The sequence below is a fragment of the Mustela putorius genome, unplaced genomic scaffold (assembly GCF_011764305.1).
Source record: "Mustela putorius furo isolate JIRA1106 unplaced genomic scaffold, ASM1176430v1.1 tig00537227_pilon_pilon_pilon, whole genome shotgun sequence".
NCBI classification, from domain to species: domain Eukaryota; kingdom Metazoa; phylum Chordata; class Mammalia; order Carnivora; family Mustelidae; genus Mustela; species Mustela putorius.
Genome location: NW_025422368.1, coordinates 24,218,551 through 24,246,486, shown reverse-complemented (window position 1 = coordinate 24,246,486; position 27,936 = coordinate 24,218,551). Strand labels below are relative to the sequence as shown.

Below are 27,936 nucleotides of genomic sequence, written 5' to 3'. Positions count from 1 at the left end.
GATCAAGCCCCACACTGGGCTCTGCACTGGGCAAGAAGACTGCATGGGATTCTCTCTCCCTCCCTCCCTATACCCCCGAAGAGAACTCAGGTTCTCTCTCATGTTCTCCCCCCAAAAAATAAATAAAATAAAAAAATAAGTCACACAGGAATGCACATGCTTTAGTCCCACTGTTTTACCTACTTTTACCCTTGAACTACATGATACCATTCAGGACACCACCACTGAGCTTCAACTGTCAGTGGGTAGAGTGAAAAGAGTCCGAGAAGGGCAGATGTGAGTTAGGAAAAGAACACAAAGAAGTGATGAAGGTTTCACATGGTGGTATAAGACAAAAAGGAGACAGGAGGCCCCTGGGTGGCTCAGTGGGTTGGGCCTCTGCTTTTGGCTCAGGTCATGATCTCAGGGTCCTGGGATCAAGCCCCACTTTGGGCTCTCCACTCAGCGGGGAGCCTGCTTCCCCTTTTCTCTCTGCCTGCCTCTCTGCCTACTTGTGATCTCTCTCTCTATCTCTCTGTCAAATAAATAAATAAATAAAATCTTCAAAAAAAAATTTTTTAAAAAAGGAGACAAAAGTGGATGGCGGCCTGATAGGTAAGTGGTATCTTGTGGAATACTTCAAATAATGCAGTCGGATTATTTTTATGTAAAATAAAATAAACAAACAGAACAAGTAGGGAACCGGATGTCTATTCTGGTACTGAAGATTAAGGCCCACAAAAAGTAAGGCAAAATTCTAGATTTCCTGATTCTGAGTTCAGAGATTTTTTAAATCACTTAACATGGAGCTTGACAACAGCTGGTTGTTATTATCATCATTATTATTAAAAAGAGGCAACATTTACTAAATTATTAAAAATATATCAGGTATTAATTACCCCTAGGTACTTTTTAAAAAAATTTTTAAAAACATTTTTAGGTAATCTCTATACCCAACATGGGGCTCAAACTCACATCCCTGAGATCCAGAGTCACATGCTCCTCTGACTGAACCAGCCAGGCGCCTTACTCCCTAGGTAATTTATATTAACCTGTGGAATGTTGGCCAAGCATAATTTTAAGGTTTCCCCCCCTTTATCTAGATTTTCTAAAATTTATACAGTAAACATGTATTTTCTTTTGTGATTTTAATATTTTCAATTTCTCCAAACATATAAATATAATGCTATGATATTTTAACTATTCTAGGGGGGAAAAAAAGGCTGACGAGCTTTGTAAATTTATTTCATAAAGAAGGCACAATCCTGATACCAAAACCTTTCAAAGAAAGAAAATTACAAATCAAACATGGATGTACCTCTAATAATATTTCTAGAAATTAAAGTTTATCTACTTGTTACCTTATAGTGTAAAAATGGTTGCGAGACTGTCAACATATCTTTGCAGTCCACATGGAATGTTCTTTTTCATTTTTTTTTTAAGACTTTATTTGACAGATAGAGATCACAAGTAGGCAGAGAAGCAGGCAGAGAGAGAGGGGGAAGCAGGCTCCCCGCTGAGCAGAGCCCGATATGGGGCTCGAACCCAGGACCCTGGCATCATGACCTGAGCCAAAGGCAGAGGCTTTAACCCACTGAGCCACCCAGGAGCCCTTTCTTTTTCATTTTTTAAAAAGATTTTATTTATTTGACAAAGAGACAAAGAGAGAAGGGGAGGGAGGGAGAGAGAGAGCACACATGAGCAGGGGGAGGGGTAGAGGGAGAAGCAGGCTCCCAGCTGAGCAAGGAGCCCAAAGTAGGTCTTGATCCCAGAACCCTGTGATCATGACCCTGGCCAAAGGTAGCCGCTTAACTGTCTGAGCCACCTTAGGCACCCCAAACATGGACTGTTCTGATTTAAAATAAAAACTACATGGAGTACAAAATCTAATTTTTTGAGTGTAAAGAAAAAAAAAAAAGGAGTCTCTACCTTTGCTATGATATGATGAAATGGCACTTTACTGGTGAGGTTTTCCTCCCCAAAATACATACCAGTCTAAGCATGAGAAGAAAATCAAACAAATCTAAAATGAAGTACATTCCACAAAATACATAACTAGTACTTCTCAAAACTGTCAAGGTCACTAAAAACAAGTAAATTCTGAGAAACCACCACAGTCAAGAGGTACCTAAAGAAATCTGAATAGGGGCACCTGGGTGGCTCAGTCTGTTAAGCATCTGCCTTTGGCTCAGAGCATGATCCCAGGGTCCTGAGACAGAGCCTGGTGTCAACAGGGCTTCCTGCTCAGCGGCAAGCCTGCCTCTCCCTCTCCCATGCCCTCCAACTCATGTTCTGTCTCATGAGTGCTATTTCTCAAATAAAGAAATAAAATCTTTAAAAAGAAAATCTGAATAAAGTATGAACTTTAATTAATAATGTATCAATATTGGCTCGTTGTAATAAATGTACCACAATAGTAAAAGTGTTAACAACATAAGAAATTTGGTGTGAAATATAGGAGGATTCTGTGAACTATCCTTGAAAGTTTTCCATAAATCTAAATTTTTTTTAGTTAAAAACAAAAAAAACAGGGACGCCTGGGTGGCTCAGTTGGTTAAGCAGCTGCCTTCGGCTCAGGTCATGATCCCAGGGTCCTGGGATCGAGTCCCACATCGGGCTCCTTGCCCTCCGCAGGGAGCCTGCTTCTCCCTCTGACTCTGCCTGCCATTCTGTCTGCCTATGCTCGCTCTCGCTCACTCTGTCTCTGACAAATAAATAAATAAAATCTTTAAAACAAAACAAAACAAAACAAAAAAACAAAAAAAAACCCAAAAAAACAAAAACCAAAACCCATCAGGTAACTGCTCTGTGACTGCTGTGTGAGAAAGCTATGCCATGTGGATCAAGACTCTTACCAGAGAAAACAGTGGTTTCAAATACTAACTTGGAAGTTACTACAGCAAGACACTTGGAACTGCAATAGTATGTGACATGCTCTGATGGGTAGGAGCAGGGATTTAATGTTTCTCCAAGCAACAAACGATCCTAAATAAAATGCTAACAGAGCAGATCCACAGTAAGGCAAAAGAATGATGTACTATGAAATAATCAGGGTTCAGAACACTTCAGTAAGTGTAAATACAACAATATAATTCATTACTACATTAATTCAAAGGAGACCATTTCAAAAATGCTATAGGACTAGGACACATCGTTAACATAATAGAGGCTATTATCTCAAACTGACTACCAGTGTATACTTAGAAGCTAAAAGCCAGAGGCACATCCATTGTATAGAACAGCATAAAGGACTACATAAACATTATTTTAGAAGTTTCACCTAATGAAAAAGACAAAAAGAAAAGATAAAAACAAGGCATAGATATTTAAAAAGGAGAATTAAAACCACTCTTATTTATCACTATTTCCTAAGAAATCTCTGAAAGAGTAAACAAAAAGCCCAAATATTCAGATTTTGGTCTCTTATTATGTATCAGTGTTCAGCCTCAAACACTCTCTTAGCATAGAAAAGACCCTGATTTACGTTATTCTATGTAGCCATGAATAATATATTAAAGAGGGGCATTTGGCTGGCTCAGTCAGTAGAGGATGTGACTCTTGATCTTGGGGTTTTGAGTTCAAGCCCCACCTTGGGTATGGAGATAACTTAAAAATAATATTAAAGAGTGATAACTTTGTATGCTAACAGATGGTAACTGCACTTATCATAGTGAGTATTTTGTAATGTATATAATCATCACTAGCTTGTACACCTGGTATTAATATAATAATGTATGTCAACTATACTTCAATAAAAAAATTAAAGAATGTTTAATAACCTTGGAAAAATTTTAATTCACATTGTTAAATAAAAAAGAGCAAATAACTAATCAAATATAGTATCATCCTATTAACATACACAAAGGTTGACTATATATATACTAAAATGAATTCCAGTAGTCAAGGTTATTTATAAGTAGTAGAATTAGAGGCAATTCTATTTAATACTTTAAAATTTTCACTGTTTTCCAAATTTTCTACAGTATCAGTTTTCTATATACAAAATGTTATTTTGAATTAATGTATTATAATAATTCTTATTTTTAGAAAAATATTCCTTACCCTTAAGGTTACTACTCGTGCTTTGGGGTTTCGGATAGATGGTCCTGCTGAAACATAATCAGTTGTGTCCACTTCAATGGGAAAATGCTTCTCACATTTTTCATCACTGTCCAGAGCAGCTGGCCACTCAGTGCAGAAATCTGAGAATTAAGAAAAATAATCTCAAGTATAGTTTCGCCAAGTACATTCTTTTTTTTTTTTTTTAAAGATTTTATTTATCCACTTGACAGACAGAGATCACAAGTAAGCAGAGAGAGAGGAGGAAGCAGGCTCCCTGCTGAGCAGAGAGCCCCACGTGGGGCTCGATCCCAGAACCGTGGATCATGATCTGAGCCGAAGGCAGTTAACAATTTTCTTATAGTAGGTACTATATCTAGCTCCCTTTATAGGCTTTAATACCAGTCAGCAAAATGCCACAAAGACTCTCCAAGATTTATAACTAAATATATGGTAACAAATTAAGTATAGCTCACACCATTCCCTGAACACCCTGCTTAAGAGAGCAATACTCACACACTTGAGGGGAAAGCTCACAATTCTGACATTTAAATAAAATGGAAAGAGCATGATTACTGAAGTTAAATTTTATTCCCATCATGGAACAATTCCAATATCCTGCACTCTAAGATGCCACACTGCCAAGCACTTTATAAGAGACTAGTTTGGAGAATTTTATGAGTTCTTGGGTTTGTACTGACTCTTTTATTTTTTATAACTTTGAATAAGTCATTTCAATAACCAGATGATAATTACAACTTTTAAATTACCGGATTATATGTCTAAAAAATACAGCCAACTGGAAAGTACATAATAGACCCCTATTCATCTGATAGGTAGAGCAATAGACTAGACTTCGAAAGACCTTGGTTTTTACTTAACTTCTACCACTGATTATTAAAGTTTGGGTAAATTACCTAACTTTCCTGTGCTTCAGAGTTTCCACTTGCAAGTTAGATATAAAATCTGAACTGACCTACTTTAAAAGAAAATTGAGAAGAAATATTTTAAAAGCTTTTGAGTTATTTGGAAGATACAAGCTAAATCTAGAAGCTGGCAAAAGTGTAAAGACAAAATCAAAGAAAGATTAAACACTTAAAATATAATGCAACTTTTCTGAATGTGCTATATGAAAACCATTCATTTAAGAATTATGAAGTATTTTAGAGAAGTACCTCATTTAAAAAAAACCCATTTCTAGATTATAAATGCACATTCCAAAATAATGTTTAAAAAGGAAAAAAATGAGATTTATCACAGTGCAGAACATTCCTTAACTGGCTTCACAAAGGATCAAAAAGTGCTACATGGTTTGTGCCAAACAAGGAACAAATCTGGAATAATGATCAGTGACAGTCTATCACTAGGCACCAATATAAACAGAAACATACTAAAACGATAGAAATGCATTCTACTATCCCAAAAAGACCACATACATGAAAGAAGATAGGAGAAACTGTTCTTCCTTCATGTAAGAGTAAAGTCATTCTTCCTACTTTTTGACTTCTTTATTTCTTCCTTACATTTCTCAATAAAAGGCCCTTCCAGGGCGCCTGGGTGGCTCAGTGGGTTAAGCCGCTGCCTTCGGCTCAGGTCATGATCTCAGGGTCCTGGGATCAAGTCCCACATCGGGCTCTCTACTCAGCAGGGAGCCTGCTTCCTTCTCTCTCTCTCTCCTGCCCTCTCAGTGTACTTGTGATTTCTCTCTGTCAAATAAATAAATAAAAATCTTTAAAAAAAAAAATAAATAAAATAAAAGGCCCTTCCAAAAGCTCAAATTTTATCATAATCATGATCACTATACTATTTCTCCTTCCAGCCTGTGAAGAGCTTTTACATTTCATTTCTTTTCTGAAAAGCCTTAACAAGTGTACTGAGCATTTATATATCTCCTTTTACATTTCATTTCTTTTCTGAACAGCCTTAACAAGTGTACTGAGCATTTATATATCTCCTTTTTAATTAGCATGAAGAATTCATTCAAAGGTACTAACTCTTGAATTAAACTACACAACCAATCACTAACAACTGTGAACCTAAATCAATTCCAATGTCCTTCTGTATGTAGTCCAATGCAAATGAGATGAGAAATTGAGTCTATGTATATATGAAAACATGCATAAAACTATGAAAAAAAAATTCTTTGCCTTTACCTCCGTGCATGTGGGAAGGAAAAAGAATAAGTGAGTGAGGGCTATCGGGGTGGTGCAGTCAGTTAAGCCGACTCTTGGTTTGGTTCAGGTCACGATCTCAAAATCATGAGACTGAGTCCCCTGTGAGGCTCTGTACTCAGCAAGGAGTCTGCTTCACATTCTTTTTTTTTTTTTTTTTAAGATTATTTATTTATTTATTTATTTATTTGACAGACAGAGATCACAAGTAGGCAGAGAAGCAGGCAGAGAGGAGGAAGCAGGCTCCCTGCTGAGCAGAGAGCCCGATGTGGGGCTCAATCCCAGGACCCTGGGATCATGACCTGAGCCAAAGGCAGAGGCTTTAACCTACTGAGCCACCCAGGTGACCCTCTGCTTCAGATTCTCTTTCCCTCTTCCTCTCTCCCTCCCCCCCTGCATGCATGCTCTCTCTGCCAATATCTAGGAATCAATAAATATTGTTCAAATTCAATAAATTTAGAACTGGCAATATAATCATGGTCTGGTGATTACTTCCATTTTACGTATGTATAATGAAAAATATATACTAACATAACTATACTTATATAAAATATACAGAGAAAGAATATATAATAAATACTGTATAGAAAGAGACTATATGGGGCACCTGGGTGGCTCAGTGGGTTAAGCCTCTGCCTTCAGCTGGGGTCACGATCTCAGGGTCCTGGGATCGAGCCCCCTATCGGCTCTCTGCTCAGCGGGGAGCCTGCTTTCTCCTCTCTCTTTGCCTGCCTCTCTGCCTATGATCTCTCTGTCAAATACATACATACATACATACACACATAAATATGAGACTATGTGGAAAAAATAAGCAAATATAGTCTCAGCAAGTAATTATCAGACCTAAACAATGACTAAAAGAGAACACTTCTAAAATGAGGGGCTGAGGGGAAAGGAGAAATAAAAGACTACTGCTTTTCATCATCAGTTTTTCTGCTACTTGATGTTACCACATCTATGTATCACTATGAAGTTCTTATTTTAAACAATTTTTTCAAGATAACTCTCTGCAAAGTATCCCATTACTGACTCTACTAACTATTGACTTGGCATCTTTCTACATTATCTTCAGTTTGGATTATACTGACTTCTATCTATAGGCAACACTCTGCAATATTTTCTTCCATCACTTTATGTATGTGCTATCTATAATGCAACAATTAAGTCCCTAGTCTACCTGAACAAGGACTACAATTTCCGGTTCTATTTATTATTCATAGCTACTTGCAGAGTAGTCTGCAAAAAAAAAAAAAAAAAAAAAAGGAACTTGCTGATTTGACATCTTAACAATTCACTGAAAACTTGAAAATTTTTCTAAAAAAAGGAGAAACTAGCAATGAATATAAGACAATTTAATACAATAAAAATGAGGTTTCGTTCTTCCGTTTTTATTGAGATATAGTTGACATAAAACATTGTGTAAGTTTAAGGTACACGGTATATTGACTAGATGCACTTAATATATATTGCAACATGATTACATTCACAACACTAACACAGTGTCACGTAATTACCATTTCTTCTTGTGTTAAGAATATTTATGATCTGCTCTCAGCAAATTCCAGGTAGAGAACACAGTATTAATAACTATAATCACTATTCTGTATGTTAGATTCCCAGAACTTATCATAAAACTGGAAGTTTGTATTCTTTGACCAACATCTCCCTCCCCCACGTAGCCCCTACTCTTCTGAGTTCAGCCTTCTCAAATTTCACATGTAAGTGAAATAATAATCCAATTGTTTTTCTCTGTCTTATTTCATTTAGTACAATGCCCTCAAGGCCATCTATGTTGTGACAGATGGCAGGATGTCCTTCCTTCTCATAACTAAATAATATCAAACACACACCCCACTTTTTTTTTTTAAGGTTTTAATTTATTTATTTGACAGAAAGAGAGACTGAGAGAGGGAACACAAGCAGAGGAAGTGGGGGAGGGAGAAGCAGGCTTCCCACTGAGCAAGGAGCCCAATGCAGTGCTCAGTCCCAAGACCCTAAGACCATAACCTGAGCTGAAGGCAGACGCTTAATGACTGAGCTACCCAGGCACTCCCCACTTAGGTTGTTTCCATTTTTTGGTTGTGGTAAATAATGCTGCAGTGAACAGAAGAGTACAGATATCTCAATACCATGTTTTCTTTTCTTTTGAAAAAAAAAATATATATACACACACACATATACACATACACACACACATACATATATATATCCAGAAGTGTGATTGCTGGATCACATGGGAGTTCTAATTTTTTAAGGAACCTACATACTATATTCCATACTGGCTATATCAATTTACATCCCTAGCCATTAGTACAATAGGGTTTCCCTTTTTTCCACACCTTCACCAACATTTGGTATCCCTTGCCTTCTGGGTGGTAACTATTTCTAGCAGGTGAGAGGCAACAGCTCCTTGTGGCTTCGATTTGCACTAATCTTTCCACAATTAGTTATACTGAGCATCTTTTCACTTCTCCACTGATGATTTGTATGTCTTCCTTGGAAAGACATCTATTCAGGTTCTCTGCCCATTTTTTAATCAAATTATTTGGGATATTTTGGTGTTGAGTTGTGTAAGTTTTTTATATATTTTATATAACCCTTATTAGATATATCACTTGCAAATACCTTCTCCCATTCAGTAGGTTGCCTTTTCATTTTGTTGATGGTTTCCTTCATTGCGCAAAAGCTTTTTATTTTGGTGGTCTCAAAAGTTTATTTCTGCTTTTATTTCCCTTTCCAAAGAGACATATCAAGAAAAATAGTGCTAAGATCAATGTCGAAGAAATGCCCATGTTTTCCTTAAGCAGTTTTATGATTTCAGGTCCACATTTATGACTTTAATCCATTCTGAGTTTATTTTTGTGTGTGACTTAAGCCACTGGTCCAGTTTCATTCTTTTGCATACAGCTGTCCCATTTTCCCAGCATCATTTATTAGAGACTGTCTTTTCCCCATTGCATATTCTTGCCTCCTTTGTCACAGCTGAATTTACCATAGAAGCATGTGCTTATTTCTGGACTCTCTATCCCGTTCCATTGATCTATAGGTCTACTTTTGTCCTGATATCATACTGTTTTGATTACTGTAGCTTATTGTATATCCTGAAATCTGAGACTGTGATATCTTCACCTTTGGTCTTGCTCAAGACTCTTGGTTATTCAGGGACTTTTGTGGGTCCATACAAATTTTTTGGATGCTTCTTTCTAGTTCTGTGAAAAATGCTGTTGGTATTTTATAGGGATTATATTCAATCTGTACTTTGTTTTGGGTAGTATGAACACTTTAACAATATTAATTCTTCCAATCCTCTATTTATTTTTAAATTGAGTTGTCTGGGATTTTTTATTATTGAGTTGTATGAATTCTTTATATATTTTGGATATTAACCTCTGACCCGAAGTTTGCAAATATTTTCTCCCATTCTGTAGACTGCCCTTTCCTTTTGTCAATGGTTTTCTTTGCTGTGCTATAGCTTTATAGTTTGGTATAGTCCCACCTGTTTATTTTTGCTTTTGTTGCCTTTGCTATTGGTATCGAATCCAAAAATCATTGCCAAAACTCACGTCAAAGAGCTTACTGCCTATGTTTTCTTCTAATTTTGTTTTGTTAATGTGATATATCATTCTGACTGATTTTTATGTTGGACCATACTTGCATTCCTGAAATAAATACCATTTGATCTCACATGATCCTTTTAATGTACTGTTGAATTTGATTAAGTAATATTTTGTTGAAGACTTTCTGGGTTTTTCTTGTAATAGAGTTCTAGTTTTATACCACTGTGATCAGAAAGGGTGCCTGATATGACTTCAGTATTTTAAAATTTGTTGAGACTTGTCTTTTGGTCTAACATATGATCTGTTCTGGAGCATGTTTCATATGTGCTTGAGAAGAATCTGTATTCTGCTTCTTTTGGATGCAATGTTCAGTAAACATCTGCTAAACCCATCCAGTCTAACATATAGTTTATATTCAGTGTTTCCTTACTGATTTTCTGACTGATCCATTTATTGTTGGAAATGGTATATTGAAGTCTCCTATTGCTATACTGCCATCTGTTTCTCCCTTCAGTTCTGTTAATATGTGCTTTATATACTTAGGTATTCCTATCTTAGGTGCATAAACTAAGATGCGTAAATTTAGGTGCATAAACAAATGTTATATCTTCTTGATGAACTGACCCTTTATCATTAGAAATGAAATTTTTATGTTCAAAGTTATTGTTAAGTTCATATACTGAAACAATCACTTACCTTTAAGAGCTTCACAGTGCTTTTTAATTGCTACAGGAGTTAAATGCAAAAAATTGGGGATCTAAAATAGAGAAATTTAAAGGATAAATTCACCTACTACCTCAAAATCATAAAATAAAAATTTCATAAAAAAAAATCCTAAGCACAACAAACCTTGTAATAAATAAAATCTAGTTTTTATAATATTAATTCTATGTCACATGTGTTATGAATTCAATAAATGAATTCTGGGAAATATAGATTCATGATGTATCTTATGATGACTGGCCGTTGTGGGGGGAAAAATGCTGTTTTTATAGTACTCTTCCCGCCAAAAATCTACAGGTACACATATTTTAGTTATAAAACTAAAAGCACTCAAGGACAGAGATTATTATGTTTAATCATCTTAATTTCCCTGGAATACAAAAAGACTACAAATTATTCAAGGTTCTACAGTCTTAACACTTTGGTTAACATCCTTCTAGACATCTCTTTAAAAAACAGATACATGTATATGACTTTACATAAATGGATTCATACTGTTCTAGAAACTGCTTTTTTTTTTGTCTATGTTTTTTTTTTTTCCAAGGGAAAACCATTTTATAAACATATGTTTTTATCCCAAGGGGTACAGGTCTGTGAATCACCAGGTTTACACACTTCACAGCACTCACCAAAGCACATACCCTCCCCAATGTCCATAATCCCACCCCCTTCTCCCAAACCCCCTCCCCCCAGCAACCCTCAGTAGAAACTGCTTTTTAAAGATTTACTTATTTGAGACAGAGAGAACGTGCACATGTGTGCACACAGCTGGGAGGGGCAGAGGGAGAGGAAGAAGAATCTCAAGCAGACTCCGCATTGACTGCGAAGCCCAATGTGGGGCTCGATCGCACGACCTTGAAATCATGACCTCACCCAAAATCAGAGGAGTCACTCAACCACTGTGCTATCCAAACACCCCTAAACTAAGTTCCCTTCTTTCATTTAAAGAAATGATAAATTTCTTTAATGTTTGTTTTCTTTTATCCCTTGAAACATTCAGATTTCCAAATTTCATTTACCCCTCTCTAGCAGCAGTCAACTCCTTCTCCATATTACCATCTCATTTTTTAACTACCATCTTTTATTTATTTTTTGTTTTTCGGTTTTTCAATACTAAACATATATATATGCGATTTATATAAAAGTAGCATACATATGCTAAGTGAAGTAAGTCAGAAAAAGAAAATACCATATGATTTCACTTACATGTGGAATCTAAAAACATAATGAACAAAAAGCAGAAACAGACCCTTAAATTCAGAGAACAAACTGGTGGCTGGAGGGGAAGGGACATGGAGGGATGGGAGAAATGGGTGAAGAGGAGTGGGAGATAAAGGCTTCCAGTTATGGAGTAAGTAAATCATAGGGACAAAAGGTAGAGCATAGAAAATATAGTCAATGATATTGTAATAGGGCTGTATGGTGACAGATGCTAGCTACATTTGTAGTGAGCACCGTATAGCACAAAAACTTGTGAAATCACTACGTTGTATACCTGAAACTAATGTAAAATTGTGTGTTAACTATACTTCCAATTAAAAAAAAAGAAGAAAAAGATTCTCATATAGTGGAAAACACAGTTTATGACAATTTACCGTATATAACATGAACCATCTAAGATATGCCTTCTCAGGCAAAACATATTCATATTTTCTTTAAAAAAGGTTATAGTTCATGGCACCTGGGTGGCTCAGTTGGTTAAGTGTGTGTGTTCGGCTCAGGTCATCCTGGGATTGAGCCCTGCATTGGGCTCCCTGCTCAGTGGGGAGTCTTCTTTTCCTTCTGCTCCTCCCCTCCCCCTGCTCATGCTCCCACGTGTTCATGCTCTCTCTATCTTGCAAAAATAAATAAATAAAATCTTCAAAAAAAAGCTTATAGTTCATAAATCATTATAGATGCTACCAACTGAAGCATTGAATATGACATATTTTGCTTCACGAAATAAAGAACTTGAAGGACTATAACAATATTAAATGATATTCTACTTTTCTGGGCAGAAAGTTTTAGAATCTTTTTAAAAGTAGATTTCAAGGGTGCCTGGGTGGCTCCATGGGTTAAGCCGCTGCCGTCGGCTCGGCTCATGATCTCAGGGTTCTGGGATTGAACTCTGCATTGGGATCTCTGCTCGGCGGAGAGCCTGCTTTCCTCTCTGTCTCTGCCTGCCTCTCTGCCTACTTGTGCTCTCTCTCTCTGTGTCAAAAATAAATAAAAATCTTTAAAAGTAGATTTCAGGGACACCTCAGTGGCTCAGCTGTTTAGGCGCCTCTGTTCAGCTAAGGTCATGATCCCCGTGATCAAGCCCTGCACCCTCTGCCTCTTGCCCCGTTGGTGTTCTCTTGTGTGCATGGTTCCTCACCCTCTCTCTCTCAAATAAATAAATAAAATCTTACCAAAAAAAAAAAAGTAAATTTCAGTCACAATTCTCAATCTCAAATTAGGTCATTTCATTTTTCTGAGTTCCACTTGAAAGATATAGGTAGAAAAAAATACAATAGAAAAGAAAAAGCCAGAAAGGAAGCCATAGGATCAACTGGTTATATTCTTAAATGCTCAGGACTCTTTGAGTCTTCTCTACCATGGACAATCAGAATGTATCATCCATTATTACCTGAAAAAAAGTTTAAACTAAAATACAATACCTGCTGCTATATACTGAACCCTCAAGTACAAGGCAGGGTAGGAGTGGGAAGAGGACCAGCATTTCTTTAGAAATAATTCTTAGCCAATGAATTAGCAATTGACCTTACCTTTAATAGTTCTAGATTTCCCTCCTTTGCCATGGGCACCCCCCTTTTTACTGGATAGCCCATTCGAATGGGAAGAGGTACAGCAGAAGGTTTAAATGGTGCTGCAACAGGATAAACACTAGGCCAATCTTGGTCAACAGTCATTTTCTCTGTCCTAGGAGGTAGTGCCTATAGAACATAAAATGGTTTAGTATTTTAAATATGAATATGATCTTTAATTTTAAAGCAAAAAACCTACAAAAAAAGAAACACAAGCAGAATTGCAACTGATGTAAAATCTGACCTCTTATAAAGCTGCTGCTATTCAAATGAAAAACACCAAATCTACCTAATATTTTTGCACTGTTTCTGCAAAGCTTCTGGTAAGGATCTTCTTTAATAGCACACTTCCTTCACTAAAAATTTCTGTGGATTTAGACTTTTAGCAAATTTTTTACATTTTGTTGAAGAGTAACAATGTATTTTGAAATACAGATCTTCCTCAACTTATGATGGGTTTATTGGACACTCAGTGTTTAAGTTGAAAACACCATAAGTTAAAAACGCTTTTAATACACCTAACCTACCAAACAGCATACCTTAGCCTAGCCTGCCTTAAATGTGCTCAGAACACTTACATTAGCTTACATTTGAGCAAAATCTTCTAAAACAAAGCCTATTTTATAATAAAGTGTTGAATATGTCATATAATTTATTGAATACTGTACTGAAAGTTACAAAAAAAAAAATAAGAATAGTTATAAGGTACAGACTGGTTGTTAAGTATATTGGTTATTTATCCTCATGACTCTGTGGCTTTACCTAACTGACACTGCCCAGCATCGCACAAGCTCATACCGCATAATGCTAGCCTAGGAAATGATCAAAATTCAAAATTCCTAGAACAGTTTCTACTGAATGTGTACTGCTTTCTCACCACTATAAAGTTGAAAAATTATAAGCTGAACCAGTGTAAGGTGGTGAATGTTTCCCAAGTTAAAATAGTTTTCAGAACTTTATTGATGGAAGTCAGTACAGGAGAAGACACTGATAACTGAGAACTAGAGGAAATAAGAAATAAATAATATGAACTTAGAAATAAGTAAGTAGGTTAAACTAACTGAATACATATATAATGAGAGATTATAAGTCTCCTAGTTTCAGAGAACAGCTATGTGACAGTTTAGTCAATCACATTAACATACACGTATTTTTTAAAAAACTGTATTCATTAGAAGGGGACGGCTGGCATATAAAAGTAGGGTTTTAAAGAAGCAAAATCTGGCAATGCCCAATAATGCAATACCAAAACTAGGGTAGTGTACGCCTTGGAAGAAGGTAATATTCCTGTGAAAATAACTACTCTAGATAATTATAATTTGGTACCAGTTAACTTCCATCTAATAATTTGTCTCTGTTCTGACTCCATCCTCAACAAGTGACCTTAGGATTCGGATTCTTTTATAGACTTGCCTACAGCGTAAGACCAAACTGGTGAGATTAATACACACATCCCAGGCTTCATAATTATTAAAAGCACCATCAAAAATAATTCTATATTCTAGTTTATATACCTATTTCCCAGGAATATGTGAGTCTATTTCTCAAAGATGATCCATTTCTTGGGGGTACTGACAAAAGTCAAAGAATAGAGCCAAAGCTCTGGCAGTCACCAAGTACGCATCCCCTTGTGAAGCCTTCTCGGGCAGCATTCTTCTACCTGATCATCAATATCTGCCTCACTTTAGAACTTCAGAGATCGTAAAGATAATATGTAGTAGAGCACATTGTTTACCTTACTTCTCAGTGGTCTTTCATATCTGGGTATTCTGCCTGCTGTACCTAAAAGACAACACAGTAGTTATAGAGAACTGAATATGTACAGTTGTTCAACAATGATCATGATCCCAAAACTCTGAGATTATTTCAGGTATTCATGAAAATGAAACAATAATCCATTTTCTGTAAGCTCTGGGACTAAATCATCTTAATGAAAAGTCAGAAATAGTTAAGAAAAGTCCAGTTACTATTTTTTTTAAGATTTTATTTATTTGACAGACAGAAATCACAAGTAGGCAGAGAGGCAGGCAGAGAGAGAGGGAGGAAGCAGGCTCCCTGCTGAGCAGAGAGCCCGATGTGGGGCTCGATCCCAGGACCCTGAGATCAGGACCTGAGCGGAAGGCAGAGGCGTAACCCACTGAGTCACCCAGGTGCCCCAAAGTCCAGTTATTTAAATTAAAAATGTATTGTGACTGATGATATAGTGAATTAATCACCTAAAGAAATATTTTTAATAAATGTTAAGGTTCATTATCAAACTCACTTTCCCAATTAAAATATCTAGTTAGAAATAAGAACTTTACATCTTTAAAGATATTTGAATGGAAATGTTTTAACTATAAATATACTTGCTCATATTTGGCATTATTTTGTTCCACCAAACAAAAACAAAAACAAAAACCTTTGTTTTAACTTCTGTATTGCATATTAGAACATATTAGCCAATGTTACAGTAATGCCAGTAAAAACAAAAATCATGGCCATTCCTAATAAATCATATAACTATAGAAGACAGTAAGTTATTTACATACAGTATATAGCTTTCGTCTCTCTAAATGTTCTGCTTCATCACAGCATACAGTGCTATAATTATGCAGCACTTTCACATGCCAGGCACTATGCTACATGCTTTTCATTATCTCACTTAATCTTATTGTTCACAATAACTGGAAGTACTATTATTATCCTTAGAGGTCACTTAGAGCCGAGAAAAAGAGTTAGGGTGACAACAGGATTGCATATAGGACTCTCCACACTCTGAACCACTTCTATCTCTAGCTTTATCTCCCTTCACAAGGTCCCACAGCTAAACTACACTTCCAGTACCAGAGCCTGTGGACTTTCTCCAAACTTACTGGCCCCTCTGCCTGGAATGTGCATCCCTTCCACCTGTCTGGCTTCTGTCCCCTTCTGCCTCCCCATCTCATTTCTTTATCTGACACATTTTTATTCATCCCTTGATAGTAATTCATTTATTCACTCAATCAGAAACGGAGAAGGCAGCAATGAGCAAAAGAAACACAGATCTTGCTTTCACAGAATGTGGTCTGTCAAATAAGATATTTAAGAAGTGATTTCAATAAATAGTCATACTATTAAGGGCAACATATAGCAGAAGACAAAACTTAGTTAGTTGGAGAGAACTGCCCTGAAGAGCTGGATTTTAAGCCTAAACCTTAAGGATGAGCAAGAGGTAGCGCTGGGAACAGGCAAGTGAGAAAGTTTCTACACAGAAAAGGAAATGTAAAATCAATGGGAATAGTTCAAGATAGCTGAAATTTAAGACTAGAACAGAAAGGACATTAAGAAAAGAAGTTGGAAATATTTAATAAGCACCTCAACTACAATACATCATTAAGAGAGCTCTTAATTTTCTTCTTCCAGACTTCCTGACCCCTGTAAATGACACTGCCAATAATCCGATTACTCAGGATAAGAATCTAACCTGCTTCCCGAGACTTATTCTTATGCCCCATATCAAATCCATCAGTTAAGTCCTCCTAGCCGTTCCACTTTTAGCCCACTAAAGTTGGTTCTTCACACAGTGATTTTTTAAAAATATTTTATTTATTTACCTGACAGAGAGAGAGAGAGAGAGAGCGAGAGCGCGGCCAAGCAGCGGGAGCAGTGGGCAGAGGGAGAAGTAGGTTCCCCACCAAGCAGGGAGCCTGATGCGGGGCTTGATCCCAGGACGCCAGGATCATGATACAAGTCAAAGAAGGAAGATGCTTAACTGAGTGAGCGACCGAGGTGCCCCAGGGGTCAGTGATCTTCTAAAAGTATAAATCAGGGGTGCCTGAATGGCTCAGCTGGTTAAGCATCTGACTCTTGATTTCGGCTCAGGTCATGATCTCAGTCAGGGTCATGAGATCAATCTCTGCGTCAGGCTCCACATTCAGCAGTCGGCTTGTCCTTCTCCCTCTGCTCCTCCTCTCCTGAAATAAATAATTATATCACTTCCATGTTCAAAACCCTCCAGTATAATCCCAAACTTAAAATAAAATCCTAAAAGCCGTGCAAGATCAGATCATTACTTATCTTTCTAACATCTTTTTTGTTTTTTAAAGATTTTATTTATTTATTTAACAGATAGAGATCACAAGTAGGCAAAGAGAGAGGAGGAAGCAGGCTCCCTGCCAAGCAGAGAGCCTGATGCAGTACTGGATCCCAGGACCCTGAGATCATGACCTAAGCAGAAGGCAGAGGCTCAACCCACTGAGCCACACAGGCGCCCTCTTTCTGACATCTTAAGACTACCACTTACCTATGTTCATTTACCTCATTGACTTTCTTTCTCTTCCTTGATCACACCCCTAAGCTTGTTCTCAATTCCTGGCTTTTGCACTTGCAGATCCCTATGTCAACAATGCTATTCCCCCCAGATCTTGGCATGATACCATGCCATGAGCTCTGCTCAAATGTCACTTCCTCAAGGCGGTCTTTCCTAACTACTCAAATTTTATCTACCCTATAGCCAGTACTCCTCCAATCTATCATTTTCAATACCCTGCTTTATTTTCCTTAAAAGCCCTAATCATCGCCTGACACTGTACTGACATTGTTTTGTTTATAGTCTGACTTACCCAAAACAATATAAACTTCATGAGGTGAGAGACCTTGCTATATCCCATTATCGACAACACTACCCAGGACACAGTAGGAGTTAAGTATTTACAGAATGAATAAAAAACTTACAAGACACAATCATTAAGACGATAAAGGGCCACTCTGACAAGTTAAGGAATTTATCCTATCTTAAAGCAATGAGGAATCATTCACAGATTTTGAACAAGGGAGTGGCAAGGTAAGATTCGCTTTTTGAATACTTGACTCTATCGCTTCTCAGCCTTTTGGCTAAGATCAAGTGTGAATACTTCACTCTACTTATGAGAATTCAAGGTAGGAGAGCATGAGCAGAAATAGGGGCCAGTAAAGAAACTACTGTAGAAGTGAGAGATGGTGGCCTAGACTGAACTCTTGGTAATACAAAGATTAGCGATTGTACAGACGGTAGCTTGGACAGCACCTGGTGAATGACTGGACACGCCCCCCCCTTTGACATAGCTTTTCCCGATTCCCTCCCGAGGGCTCTTCCTCAATGCCCGTTACTCTCTATTCACGCTTCCATTACAGCACCTCACACTGCATATAGTGTGACTCCGTTAACAGATCTGTCTTTTCCACAGATTCTTCCAAGTAAGAACAAGTGTCTTGAATGAAGGTCATCTCAATGATGTCTGTTGAATGAAGGTCATCCCATTTGGTGGCCTACCTAGGGCTGGAATTCAGAGCGGCAATTTGTCCCACGAGAGCTGTATGCTTCTCTTAACGTTCGAGAAAACCCATGGTTCAGCACTGCCCAACAAACATCACCCGGCACCAGTACCTAGCGTGACCCTGTGCCAGTGGCCGCGCAAAGGGAGGACCAGAAAGCGCGGGTCACTCTAAGGGGCTAGGGGCAGAAAGCTCGCAACGCCCAGCCCATCCAGAAGCAGAAATCAGCGACTAAAAATCCGATGACAGGGGTACAGAAGAGAGACCCACACCTGCGGCTTTGCTACCGGGAGCAAAGGACGTACCGGCTTCCCCAAGGCGGTGCGGACTCCGCCCGCCACCGCGGCGGCTAGCATGGATTCGGTGTTCCGCCCTCTCACCTCCCGCAAAGCCCGGAGGGGATGCGACAGACACTCACGAGGGCTTGGTATCGCGGAGCGGGTGGCCGGAGACACGGAGGTACAGAAAGCACGCAGGGTCCTGGTCCCCGGCTGCAGGGTCAGCCACGCGGAGAGCGCAGCAGCCGCCATGGTCGCGAGGACGGCAAGCCGGATGGGACAAGCGCAGTCGGGAGTCAAGGGGCGGCTCTGAGGCCGCTACTGCGCAGGTTCGCCCCGCCTTGCCCCGCCCCTACGGGGGAAAAACAGGAAATAGGCGGGCCTGCAAAGTCCGCTTGGAGTCAAATGTGCAAGAAGATAGCCCCAAAATAGGAAAAACTAATAGAAGAAAACAAAAAGGTAACAAAATTTTTAATACATACATACATACATACATACATACATACGCAGTGAGTCCAAAGAGGACTGTAAGGGATGGGGAAAAATGTGGCTTACAGAGGGCAAATGTGATCTGGCTGGGATTTCAGATGACACAAGAGTCTGGCAGTTTACCTTAGGGCCCTGCTCCTTTGCCATTGCTGCCTTTCCACACTTTCTCGGTTTAAAGAAGTCTTGAGCTGGTGCAAGTGATATACTCTAAGAACGAGACAGTATCTGAGAGTAGTTAAAAGGATGGCCTCTAGCCAGACTACTTCTGTTTAAAACTTGACTTCATTTTTTCTTGGCTGGGTTGATCCTAATCAAGTAAATATAGCGAAAGCTCTGGGTGAACTGTTAGCCTACAGTGAGCGCCCTGTGTGCATAGGCTGTGACTGTTATTAATGATTTCGTTAGCTCCTTTGTAGATCAGGTTAGAATTACAAAAAGACCTCATCAAGACCTCAAAAATAATGGTCATTCTTTCTTTTTTTTAACGATTTTTTAAAAAGTTTATTTGACAGAGCGCAAGAGGGAGCATGAGCAGGGGGAGCAGGAGAAGCAGGCTCCCTGCTGAGCAGGGAGCCCCAAGCGGGGCTGGAGACTCAATCCCAAAACCCTGGGATCATGATCTGAGAGAAAGACAGACACTTAATGACTGAGCCACGCAGGCGCCCCAATAATGGTCATTTTTAAAATGAGATTTTTTTTTTTCTGCCCTCCTCTATTTCAATAAAAAGTTGTAGATTTGTGTGTCTGTAAAGGAGGTGAGTTCAAGGTCTTCCTGCCTCGAGGCATCTTGGATTGAAACCTATTTTGACAACCCTAGGATGGATTAATGTACAACCATTAAAAAATTATCCTCTATTGTTTTTAATACGTACTATAATATTTAACCAAAGTACAAAATTACAGTAACAGGAATAACTGGGAACCAACACGACTGACTCTTGGTAAGCATACCAAGTAGAGCAGGGGGGTGCAGGTGTCCCAGAGTAGTGTGTGTGCAAGCATTCCGTGTGCTATGGACATCAATCAGTATTGTTGGGAGGTGGGGGAGGGTAATTGGCAGATAGGGACAAGTATTCGTGATAATCACCATTCTTATCTTTCCTGGCCTTTTACCATCCCATAACTGTTCCAAAGCAGAAGTACAGTGTGTTAAATGTACTAGTTTCCTAGGGCTGCCCTAAGAAAGTACCACAAATTGAGTGACTTAAAATAACATTTATTCTCTCGCCAGTTCTAGATGCGAAAAACTCCAAATCCAGGTGTTAGCAGGGGAAATTAATAAAAGGAAAATTAATAAAAGAAAATATCCAATAAAAGGAAATATCATTTAAAATGAAGTCTAGAGGCCAGATGAGGGAGCTCTCACATTCTACCACTAGCCAGCAAGTACAGACCCCACCAGGAACAGAGAGCACCTTGCAAATCTTGCCAGTGGATACCAGTTTACTAAGCCCCGCAGGAAAAGACAGTTGTTCTCCTACCCTAGCAACAGCCCAGTCAGTAAGAGACTGTTACGATTAGCTAAGGAAAAGGCAACATGCCTCAACAAACTCCCAGTTTACTCTCTAGGACTTTTCATCCATAACAGCCCCTCCCAACTCCCTTCTTTGTAACAAAGCAGTCCTCTCATTTGTTCTCCATACATGCCAATGGTTTTGCTGTAGCATTCATGTCCTAAACTGCAAGTCTCTGCTAATCCCTAGTAAACTCATTTTTGCTGGTAAAATAATTGACAGTTTTAAGATTAACAGTTTCTTCTGGAAGTTCTGAGAATCTGTTTATGCCTCTCTGCTCACTTCTGATGGTTTGCAGTAGCTTGTAGATATATGGCTCCAATCCCTGCTTCTGTCTTCACATGGTGAGCTACCGTCTCCTCTGTTTTTAAGATTAAAAGTACAGCCTTTTGGTCAGATGGGTATGGGGTTTGAATCCAGGCTCTGTTTTTTTGTGTTCTGGAGAAAATCTATCTAACATCTCTGAGCTTCAGTTTCGTGGAAAATGGAACCGTAAGATCTTCCTCAGAGCTGTTGTGATTTAAGTAGTTATGTTGCAGAAGGCAGAGTATAAATGGTGGTCATGGGGCCTCTGGGTGGCTCAGTGGGTTAAGCCTCTGCCTTTAGCTCAGGTCATGATCCCAGGGCCCTGGGATTGAGTCCCACATCTGGCTCTCTGCTCAGCACGGAGCCTGCTTCCCTCTCTCTCTGCCTGCTTCTCTGCCTACTTGTGATCTCTCTCTGCTAAATAAATAAATAAAATCTTAAAATAAATAAATGGTGGTCATTGGAATTAAGCTCATGGTCAATACAGCTGTGATTTTTGTACTCTCCAGTTTGTATGTTCTAGTACAGTGAATTAATTACAAGACCTATACCATACAAATTTAGGGACAAAAGAATTATGAATCTTTACAGAATTACTTTATATTCAGGGATCTCTCGGTTTCTGAGCAGGAAGTTGAGACTCCTGTCCTCCTCGCCCTGCCCTCCTGTGTTTTCTTTTTGTCTTACTATCTCCCTAAGACGTTAGTGGACAGACATGACCAGAGTTAGAGGACCTAGAAAAATACTTACTGTTTTCCCAGACATCAAGTACAGTAAGGTTCCTTCTGAATTAAAAGAACTCATTTGCAATCCTGTCAGTAGGCAATAATATGTTTCATGCAGTGTAAACAGTAACACATGTACCTAGGAGTCACTAAGATTTACATAATTTTTCAGTTGGAAGAATTCTTAAAAGTGCAGTTGCTCACTTAGGATAAAAACTTTTTGTTCAGCTTTCTTACCAAATTATGGCCCTGCAAATTATAGCCAATGCTGCGTGGAATAATTTTAAATATTAAGGATTTTTATAATGGGGTTTTATTATATCTAAAACCCAGATTAATCCAGTGACTTTCTGTCAGAGAGCTACTTTTAGTTAAAACTTCTTCAAAACGTCTTAGTTAATAGCAAAATTCTTAATTATGCAAATTTCTTAAGCAAATTCTTAATTAAGCAGATTTGTTAATTAAGCAATATTCGTAATGTTAACTCTCCAGCAAACTGGAGAGAGTGGGTATGGAGAGAGGGTGAGACTCCCGAAGGCTTAACTTTCTGTATTTCCATACTTTTTTACAGCAGAATGCAGATTTTTAAAAAATACAATATTTTTTAAATCAGCAAAACCTTCACATTTTAATTTTCACGAAAAAAAGAAGACATGGCAAGTCTTTGATTTATATCTTCCAGTTGTTTAGAACATGAATATTTACAATTTGTACTAGAGTTCCCAAAATTGTTAGCTTATAATTTAGTATGGAAAAATGTTATCACAAGCATCATCTCCTTCAAATTAATTGAACTCATCCCCATACCCTAACCACCTTCTTGATAGTTTCCTTGACACAGCATTGCTACAGATAGGGTCCACATATGCCAAGGAAACATTACTTGAGTGTCAGGGTAGCTTCCAGGCTCATTCAAAGTGTGTGCCTTTATTTCTTCCCTTGCATCCTTAATATTTAAGATGTTTGGAAATACAGCATTAATTGTGGTAGATTTCATCCCTACATCCAATCATCAGCAACCGCTGTATGCTTTACCTTCAACTCTTCTAACAGCTTCCCAGCTGCTCCCATGGGCTCGGATTTCACTCTTTCCTCCTTACAGCCTAGTCACCACCCAGTAATCAAGTGAGGTGTTGTTTTTTGTTTTAAAGATTTTATTTATTTATCTGAGAGAGAGAGAGTGAGAGAGAGCGTGAGAGGGGAAGAGGTCAGAGGGAGAAGCAGACTCCCCGCATAGCTCGGAGCCCAATGCGGGACTCCACCCGGGGACTCGGGATCATGACTTGAGCCGAAGGCAGTGGCTTAACCAGCTGAGCCACCCAGGTGCCTAAGTGAAATTTTTTTTGAAGAGTAAGTCTGATCAATGTGATCAAGGCATGTCTGTCTGTCCCTTTATCACTCACAATAAAATTGGGTCCTCACAAGGGTGATTTGCTTGTTTCATTTGCTGGGTACTTCAATTTCAATTCCTATCACTCTCTCTCGAGCTCCCTGGACTCCATTCATACCAGCCGCCTCTGCTTTGCTTTACACACATTGACTTTGCTCCCATTTCAGGCTCTGCCTTTGCAGTACTCTAGGCCTAGAACATTCTTTCCCAGATCTCTCTGTACTAATGCTCTCCCTTTTCATTCAGATCTCTGGTCAATTATCCCTTCTCAGAGGTCTTCCTTAACCTAAATCCCATATATAGTAGTACCCCCTTCACTATCCCTTTATCCGTGCTTTCACATAACACTAGATATATTTTTAAGATGCATTTTATATAATCATATATTTGTCAATTGCCAGTTTTCCATCATTAAAAGAGAAATCGCCAAGAGTAGGGCCTTTTTCTTACTACTGGATTGGAAGGGTGTAGGACATAAAACTAGGCATTTACCAATCATGTGAATGAATCTTTCATTTACATTCCTAAGCACTTTTTGCTTCACTTAGTTTTCCTCTCTTTTACTACTATTACAATTCCACCCAGGCTTTTAAGCAAAGATGCTTTTTATAAGTGGATACATGTTAATCATCATTACGAGGGATTGCTATAGGGGTCACTGTTTATTTATTTTAAATGTTTTATTTGACAGGGCGGGTGAGAGAGCACAAGCAGACAGAGTAGTAGAGGGAGAGGCAGAAGCGGGGAGCCTGATGTGGGTCTCAATTCCAGGACCCTGAGATCATGACCTGAGTTGATGGCAGATGCTTAATCATCTGAGCCACCCAGGCACCTCAGGGGTCACTGTGTTTAACGCATAGGGAAAGTGGACACTTCAAGCAAGTCCCAAAGTGAATCCTACCAAGAGTCTCTGTGCGCGGAGAAAGCAGCTGGGGAGGAGATGGGATCAAGGGCAGAGCTCACAGGAAGAGAGGGAATGAGGTTTTGTTTAGGAGTCCTGAATCGAACTGGTGCTGTCAGTGTAATTAATCCCATTCTGTAGTCTCACGGACCAGCTTATCCCCCACCCTGCCACCTCCCACCCAAGCAGTAAAAATACATTTTACACTTTACATTTCTAGACTTATTAAACAATTAAAGACTTTTTCTTAGCAAATCAAACTTCAAGGCTGACTTTATTCTCTCCTCTCATTTTTATTATTGAATAAATTAATTTTCCCTGCAATATGAGCAGGGTTTTCTCCCCCCTGTTGTCATGACATTATATGCTTTGATCCAGGTGATTATTTTCTTGCAATGGAGGGTGGGTAGAGAAAAAAAAAAATCCCATGCTGGGATGATGCATGTGGATGAGCTCGCTGAAATACTTTTTCCTTTTTGCCTTAGTCTCTTTGCCCACGTCCAGTTCAGAGGATGCTAATATAAACCTTGCCCACCTCTCTCAGCCCATCTTTCTTACTCAGACAGTTCCCCAGCAGCTTTCTGATGGGCACACACTCTTCCGTTTCCAGGACAAACTGTGCCACGGCCTTCCGTCCTGGCAACTGGCCCCGCACGGTCTCACTTTTGACACTGTCCAGGACTACTCCTCTGATGTCTTTGGGCTTACCTGGCACCCCAAAGATGATAAACAGGCCCAGACAGTCATCTCCTATCAAGTGACAGAATTCTTCAAGCTTATCAAATCGACTTCTCTTCCTGGAAGACCCCCCTGCCCTGGATTCTGGAGGGTACATGTCACAGGGCTGAGATGCCACAGGAGGGAGGGAAGACATCTGCAGAGTTTGCACTGCCAGCTGAAGCCTGATCTGTTTGTCGGCTCCCCAGAAAGTCCAAATCCAGTCTGCCCCGAACAGTACAGCTTGGTGCTTGGTCATCTTGGTGGTGGTGAGCCATTCATCCACTCCCTTGTCTTGGCAGAAAGTGATGAAGTGGATTAAGAAGATCTCGTTCAGAGTGTTGGAAGCTGGGCACAGATTGCTCAGAGGATCTTCGAATCCAAGATACTCCCTCACTTTCCGAGCTGCATGGACTATAGCCTCGCTGACAACCTCACAGATGCTGGAATCCTCTTTGCTGTCCTTCGGAGGCAACTGTTGCGATGAGTTTTGCCCCATATTTCCTCTGCACCTGATCAATACTGCTTCCGAAGATCAAACGTATGAAGCTCATGCAGAATGACTTCTTCGGAGAAGTTTTACAGTGTTTTACAGTGAAGTCATGTCTGGTAATGCAGTCCCAGTTTTCCGACTCAGCATTGACGTGGCGTAGCTGAGCACATAGACACACAGCTAAACAAACATGCCCGGTCTCTCTGTTTGCCAATGAGGTGTGTTGTATTCACACATTCCTGCTGGTTTATTAAGTTAGAGATGATTAACTCTCACCAAAACATCTGTTCTTCTCTAGCGATGTTCACTCCACTTCTAATATTGGGCAATCTCTTCCAAGATAGGTTTCCGCTTTTCAAATTTTACTTAAAGACAGTATTTAGTTCTTTAAAGGAATATACATCTCCTTCTAAAACGAACTTCTTCAACTTTGATGGCGAGTCATTTCCCTTTGCTTTTCTAATAACCCCTCTGCTAGGATTCCTTACGCCCCACCCAGTCCAGCTGCCTATTTCCTTTTGTACAGAAATTCCTCAGAGCCCTCAAATTTCTACCTGTCAATATATGCTATAACCCTCCCCCATGAAATTTATGGGAGTTTGCAAATGATAAAGCATCTGTGTCACTGTTCTAATAGGTCAGAAATAAAGCCTACTGGGTATTCTGCACAAAGGAAAATAAAGTCACAGAGCATAAAAATAGGAGACAATTATCAACTGACTTTATTTCTTTTCATATGTTAAAACCAGCAGTGCACCATGTTTTGTAAATAAAATATATCTCATCAAAAAAAAAATTTAACTTTATCACATATCATCAGTTATGTTACACTGCCCTGAATAAAGAATATTTGGCATCTCTAACAGTCTTCTGGCATATTTTTTTTAACCAGGTCTGAATAAGAAATTGTTTTTCAAATGGTGACATATGTTCACATTAAAAAAAATACTAGTATGTAAGAGTCCAATACAGTTACCAGACAATGAATAGTAGAGAGTAAAGGATTATTATTAGCATCAGATCATTTTAGTCACGAATAAACAGTAATTTGGTATTATAGGCCCTTGCTGAAAAGCTTGGTAACCTGCTAAGAACTTGCAAGATCACACCACTGATATTCAAATAGAATTTATAAGCAAATCCAAATCTGAACTGCCTCTCCCCACACCAATTTGTGACGTGTCTTTACCATGTGGGCTACCGTGGGAAGTGTAGTAGTGAATAAAAAATAGGTTATTTTTTCGACTACCCCTAAAAATAATGATAAACACAGTAAGTTTTTGCCACCGCTATTTCCTTTAGAAATAAATGTCATCTGGGCCCTGTGCTAAAAACATGAATTACGTTTTCTCATCAATATATAGCCATTCTAAAACTCATTGTGCAGCCTCAGCGTTACTGAACTCTGAGACGAAATGTTCAGATGCATCTTCAGCTTAACAAAATCCCATCCACTGATAGCCTGAGAAATATACAATTAATAACAGTAGGTAGATGGTTAGTATTTTGATGTCATGAGATACTCAGCAAGAAGGAAAATAAGCAGCTTAATACTGTGAAGGTTTTTGTTTGGGTCTGATTTCTTCAGAAATTTCTACAAATTTGGGGGGGAACTTCTGAATTCATTTGAGTTAATAGTATTCAAATGTCCCTGGTGTTCTTCCTTTTGAGGCTAAAGGATCCAAGATGAAGGCTGAAACTTTCAACTCTTCAACAATTAACTGGGTGATGTGTCATCAGAGAAGGGGCATTTCATATACCCTAATTTAGTTGGGATGATCAATATTAACATCATTTTTAATATCATTAAAATTCAGTTTGGAGAAGGAGAGATCATCCCAACCTTTCGAGGACCAGTTGGTATATGACTGTTTGGAGCACTGCATTTGCTTTTCATCATCTCCTGTATGTCACAAAATAAAAGTTCTATTTTCTATGTACTAAATATATACACGTATTTAGAAAAATATATAAAATAGGACAAGAGGTGGCAAGTGGAGGTGGCCGCTGGCATTTAGCAGGCACGTGGAACACTTGAGGAAATTCCACATACGGATTTTGAAAGCATGTAATGTCCTATGCTGACAGCTACAGTGTTGTCACACTGACGTGACGAGATCATCCACGCACTGCTTCCTGATCCCCAAATCCTGGGTACTGTTGAATGGGAACGTGAAACGCTACAGTAAAACACTCATATTAAATGCAACACTTTAAATATATCACAGATTTTTACATTAAATAGAGGACAGACCACTACACTCTCATTCACCAGTGTCTCATTTTTCATGGCGTCTTCGGAATAGGCACACGCTGTCCCCCGCAACCCAGGCCTCCGTGTCCATTTCCGAGAAGGTGGAATGATCAATTGTATATAATCTGTTGTTTGTTCTAGATTCTTTGAGTTGTTTGAAAAATCAGGTGGAGGAAAGCCAAGGGGCTCCTCATGCTCGTCCAAGTGCTCAGATTAAACATTGGAGTCCTCGTCAGTGATGCTGGCACTGGGGGAACGGGCGGCAAAATCCCGAAACATGTCGTCCTCCTTTAACATGTGCTGGAAAACAAGGGGATGGG

At 38.9% G+C, this 27,936-nt stretch overlaps 3 protein-coding genes across 18 annotated transcripts in view; all 3 read right to left on the bottom strand.

Moving 5' to 3' along the window:
• The window catches only part of LOC123390065 (28S ribosomal protein S35, mitochondrial-like), a 38,941-nt gene extending 19,814 nt beyond the window's left edge, over window positions 1-19,127 (bottom strand). The window contains exons 1-5 of the mRNA XM_045073456.1: window positions 18,968-19,127; window positions 15,011-15,057; window positions 13,237-13,404; window positions 10,463-10,523; window positions 4,042-4,181 (exon numbers count right to left, since the gene is read on the bottom strand). Coding sequence (XP_044929391.1) covers window positions 4,042-4,181; window positions 10,463-10,523; window positions 13,237-13,404; window positions 15,011-15,057; window positions 18,968-19,079 — 528 coding nt within the window. The 5' untranslated portion in view covers window positions 19,080-19,127. The remainder of the gene's footprint in view (window positions 1-4,041; window positions 4,182-10,462; window positions 10,524-13,236; window positions 13,405-15,010; window positions 15,058-18,967) is intronic.
• Window positions 19,128-24,425: 5,298 nt separating this feature from the next.
• LOC123386978 (rab15 effector protein-like) lies at window positions 24,426-25,924 on the bottom strand. Its single transcript, XM_045073058.1, has one exon. It carries the CDS (start codon window positions 25,366-25,368, stop codon window positions 24,658-24,660), a length of 711 nt encoding a protein of 236 aa, XP_044928993.1. The 5' UTR covers window positions 25,369-25,924; the 3' UTR covers window positions 24,426-24,657.
• Window positions 25,925-26,061: 137 nt separating this feature from the next.
• The window catches only part of LOC101689214 (liprin-beta-1), a 181,803-nt gene continuing 179,928 nt past the window's right edge, over window positions 26,062-27,936 (bottom strand). For all 16 annotated transcript variants that reach the window (XM_045073047.1, XM_045073049.1, XM_045073046.1 and 13 more), the window contains one exon: window positions 26,062-27,916. In XM_045073047.1, the coding sequence (XP_044928982.1) occupies window positions 27,830-27,916 (87 nt within the window). In that variant the 3' untranslated portion in view covers window positions 26,062-27,829. The remainder of the gene's footprint in view (window positions 27,917-27,936) is intronic.

Coding starts and splice junctions, on each gene's coding strand:
- LOC123386978 (XM_045073058.1), bottom strand. CDS start 25,368: ATGGGGCAAAACTCATCGCAACAGTTGCCTCCGAAGGACAGCAAAGAG.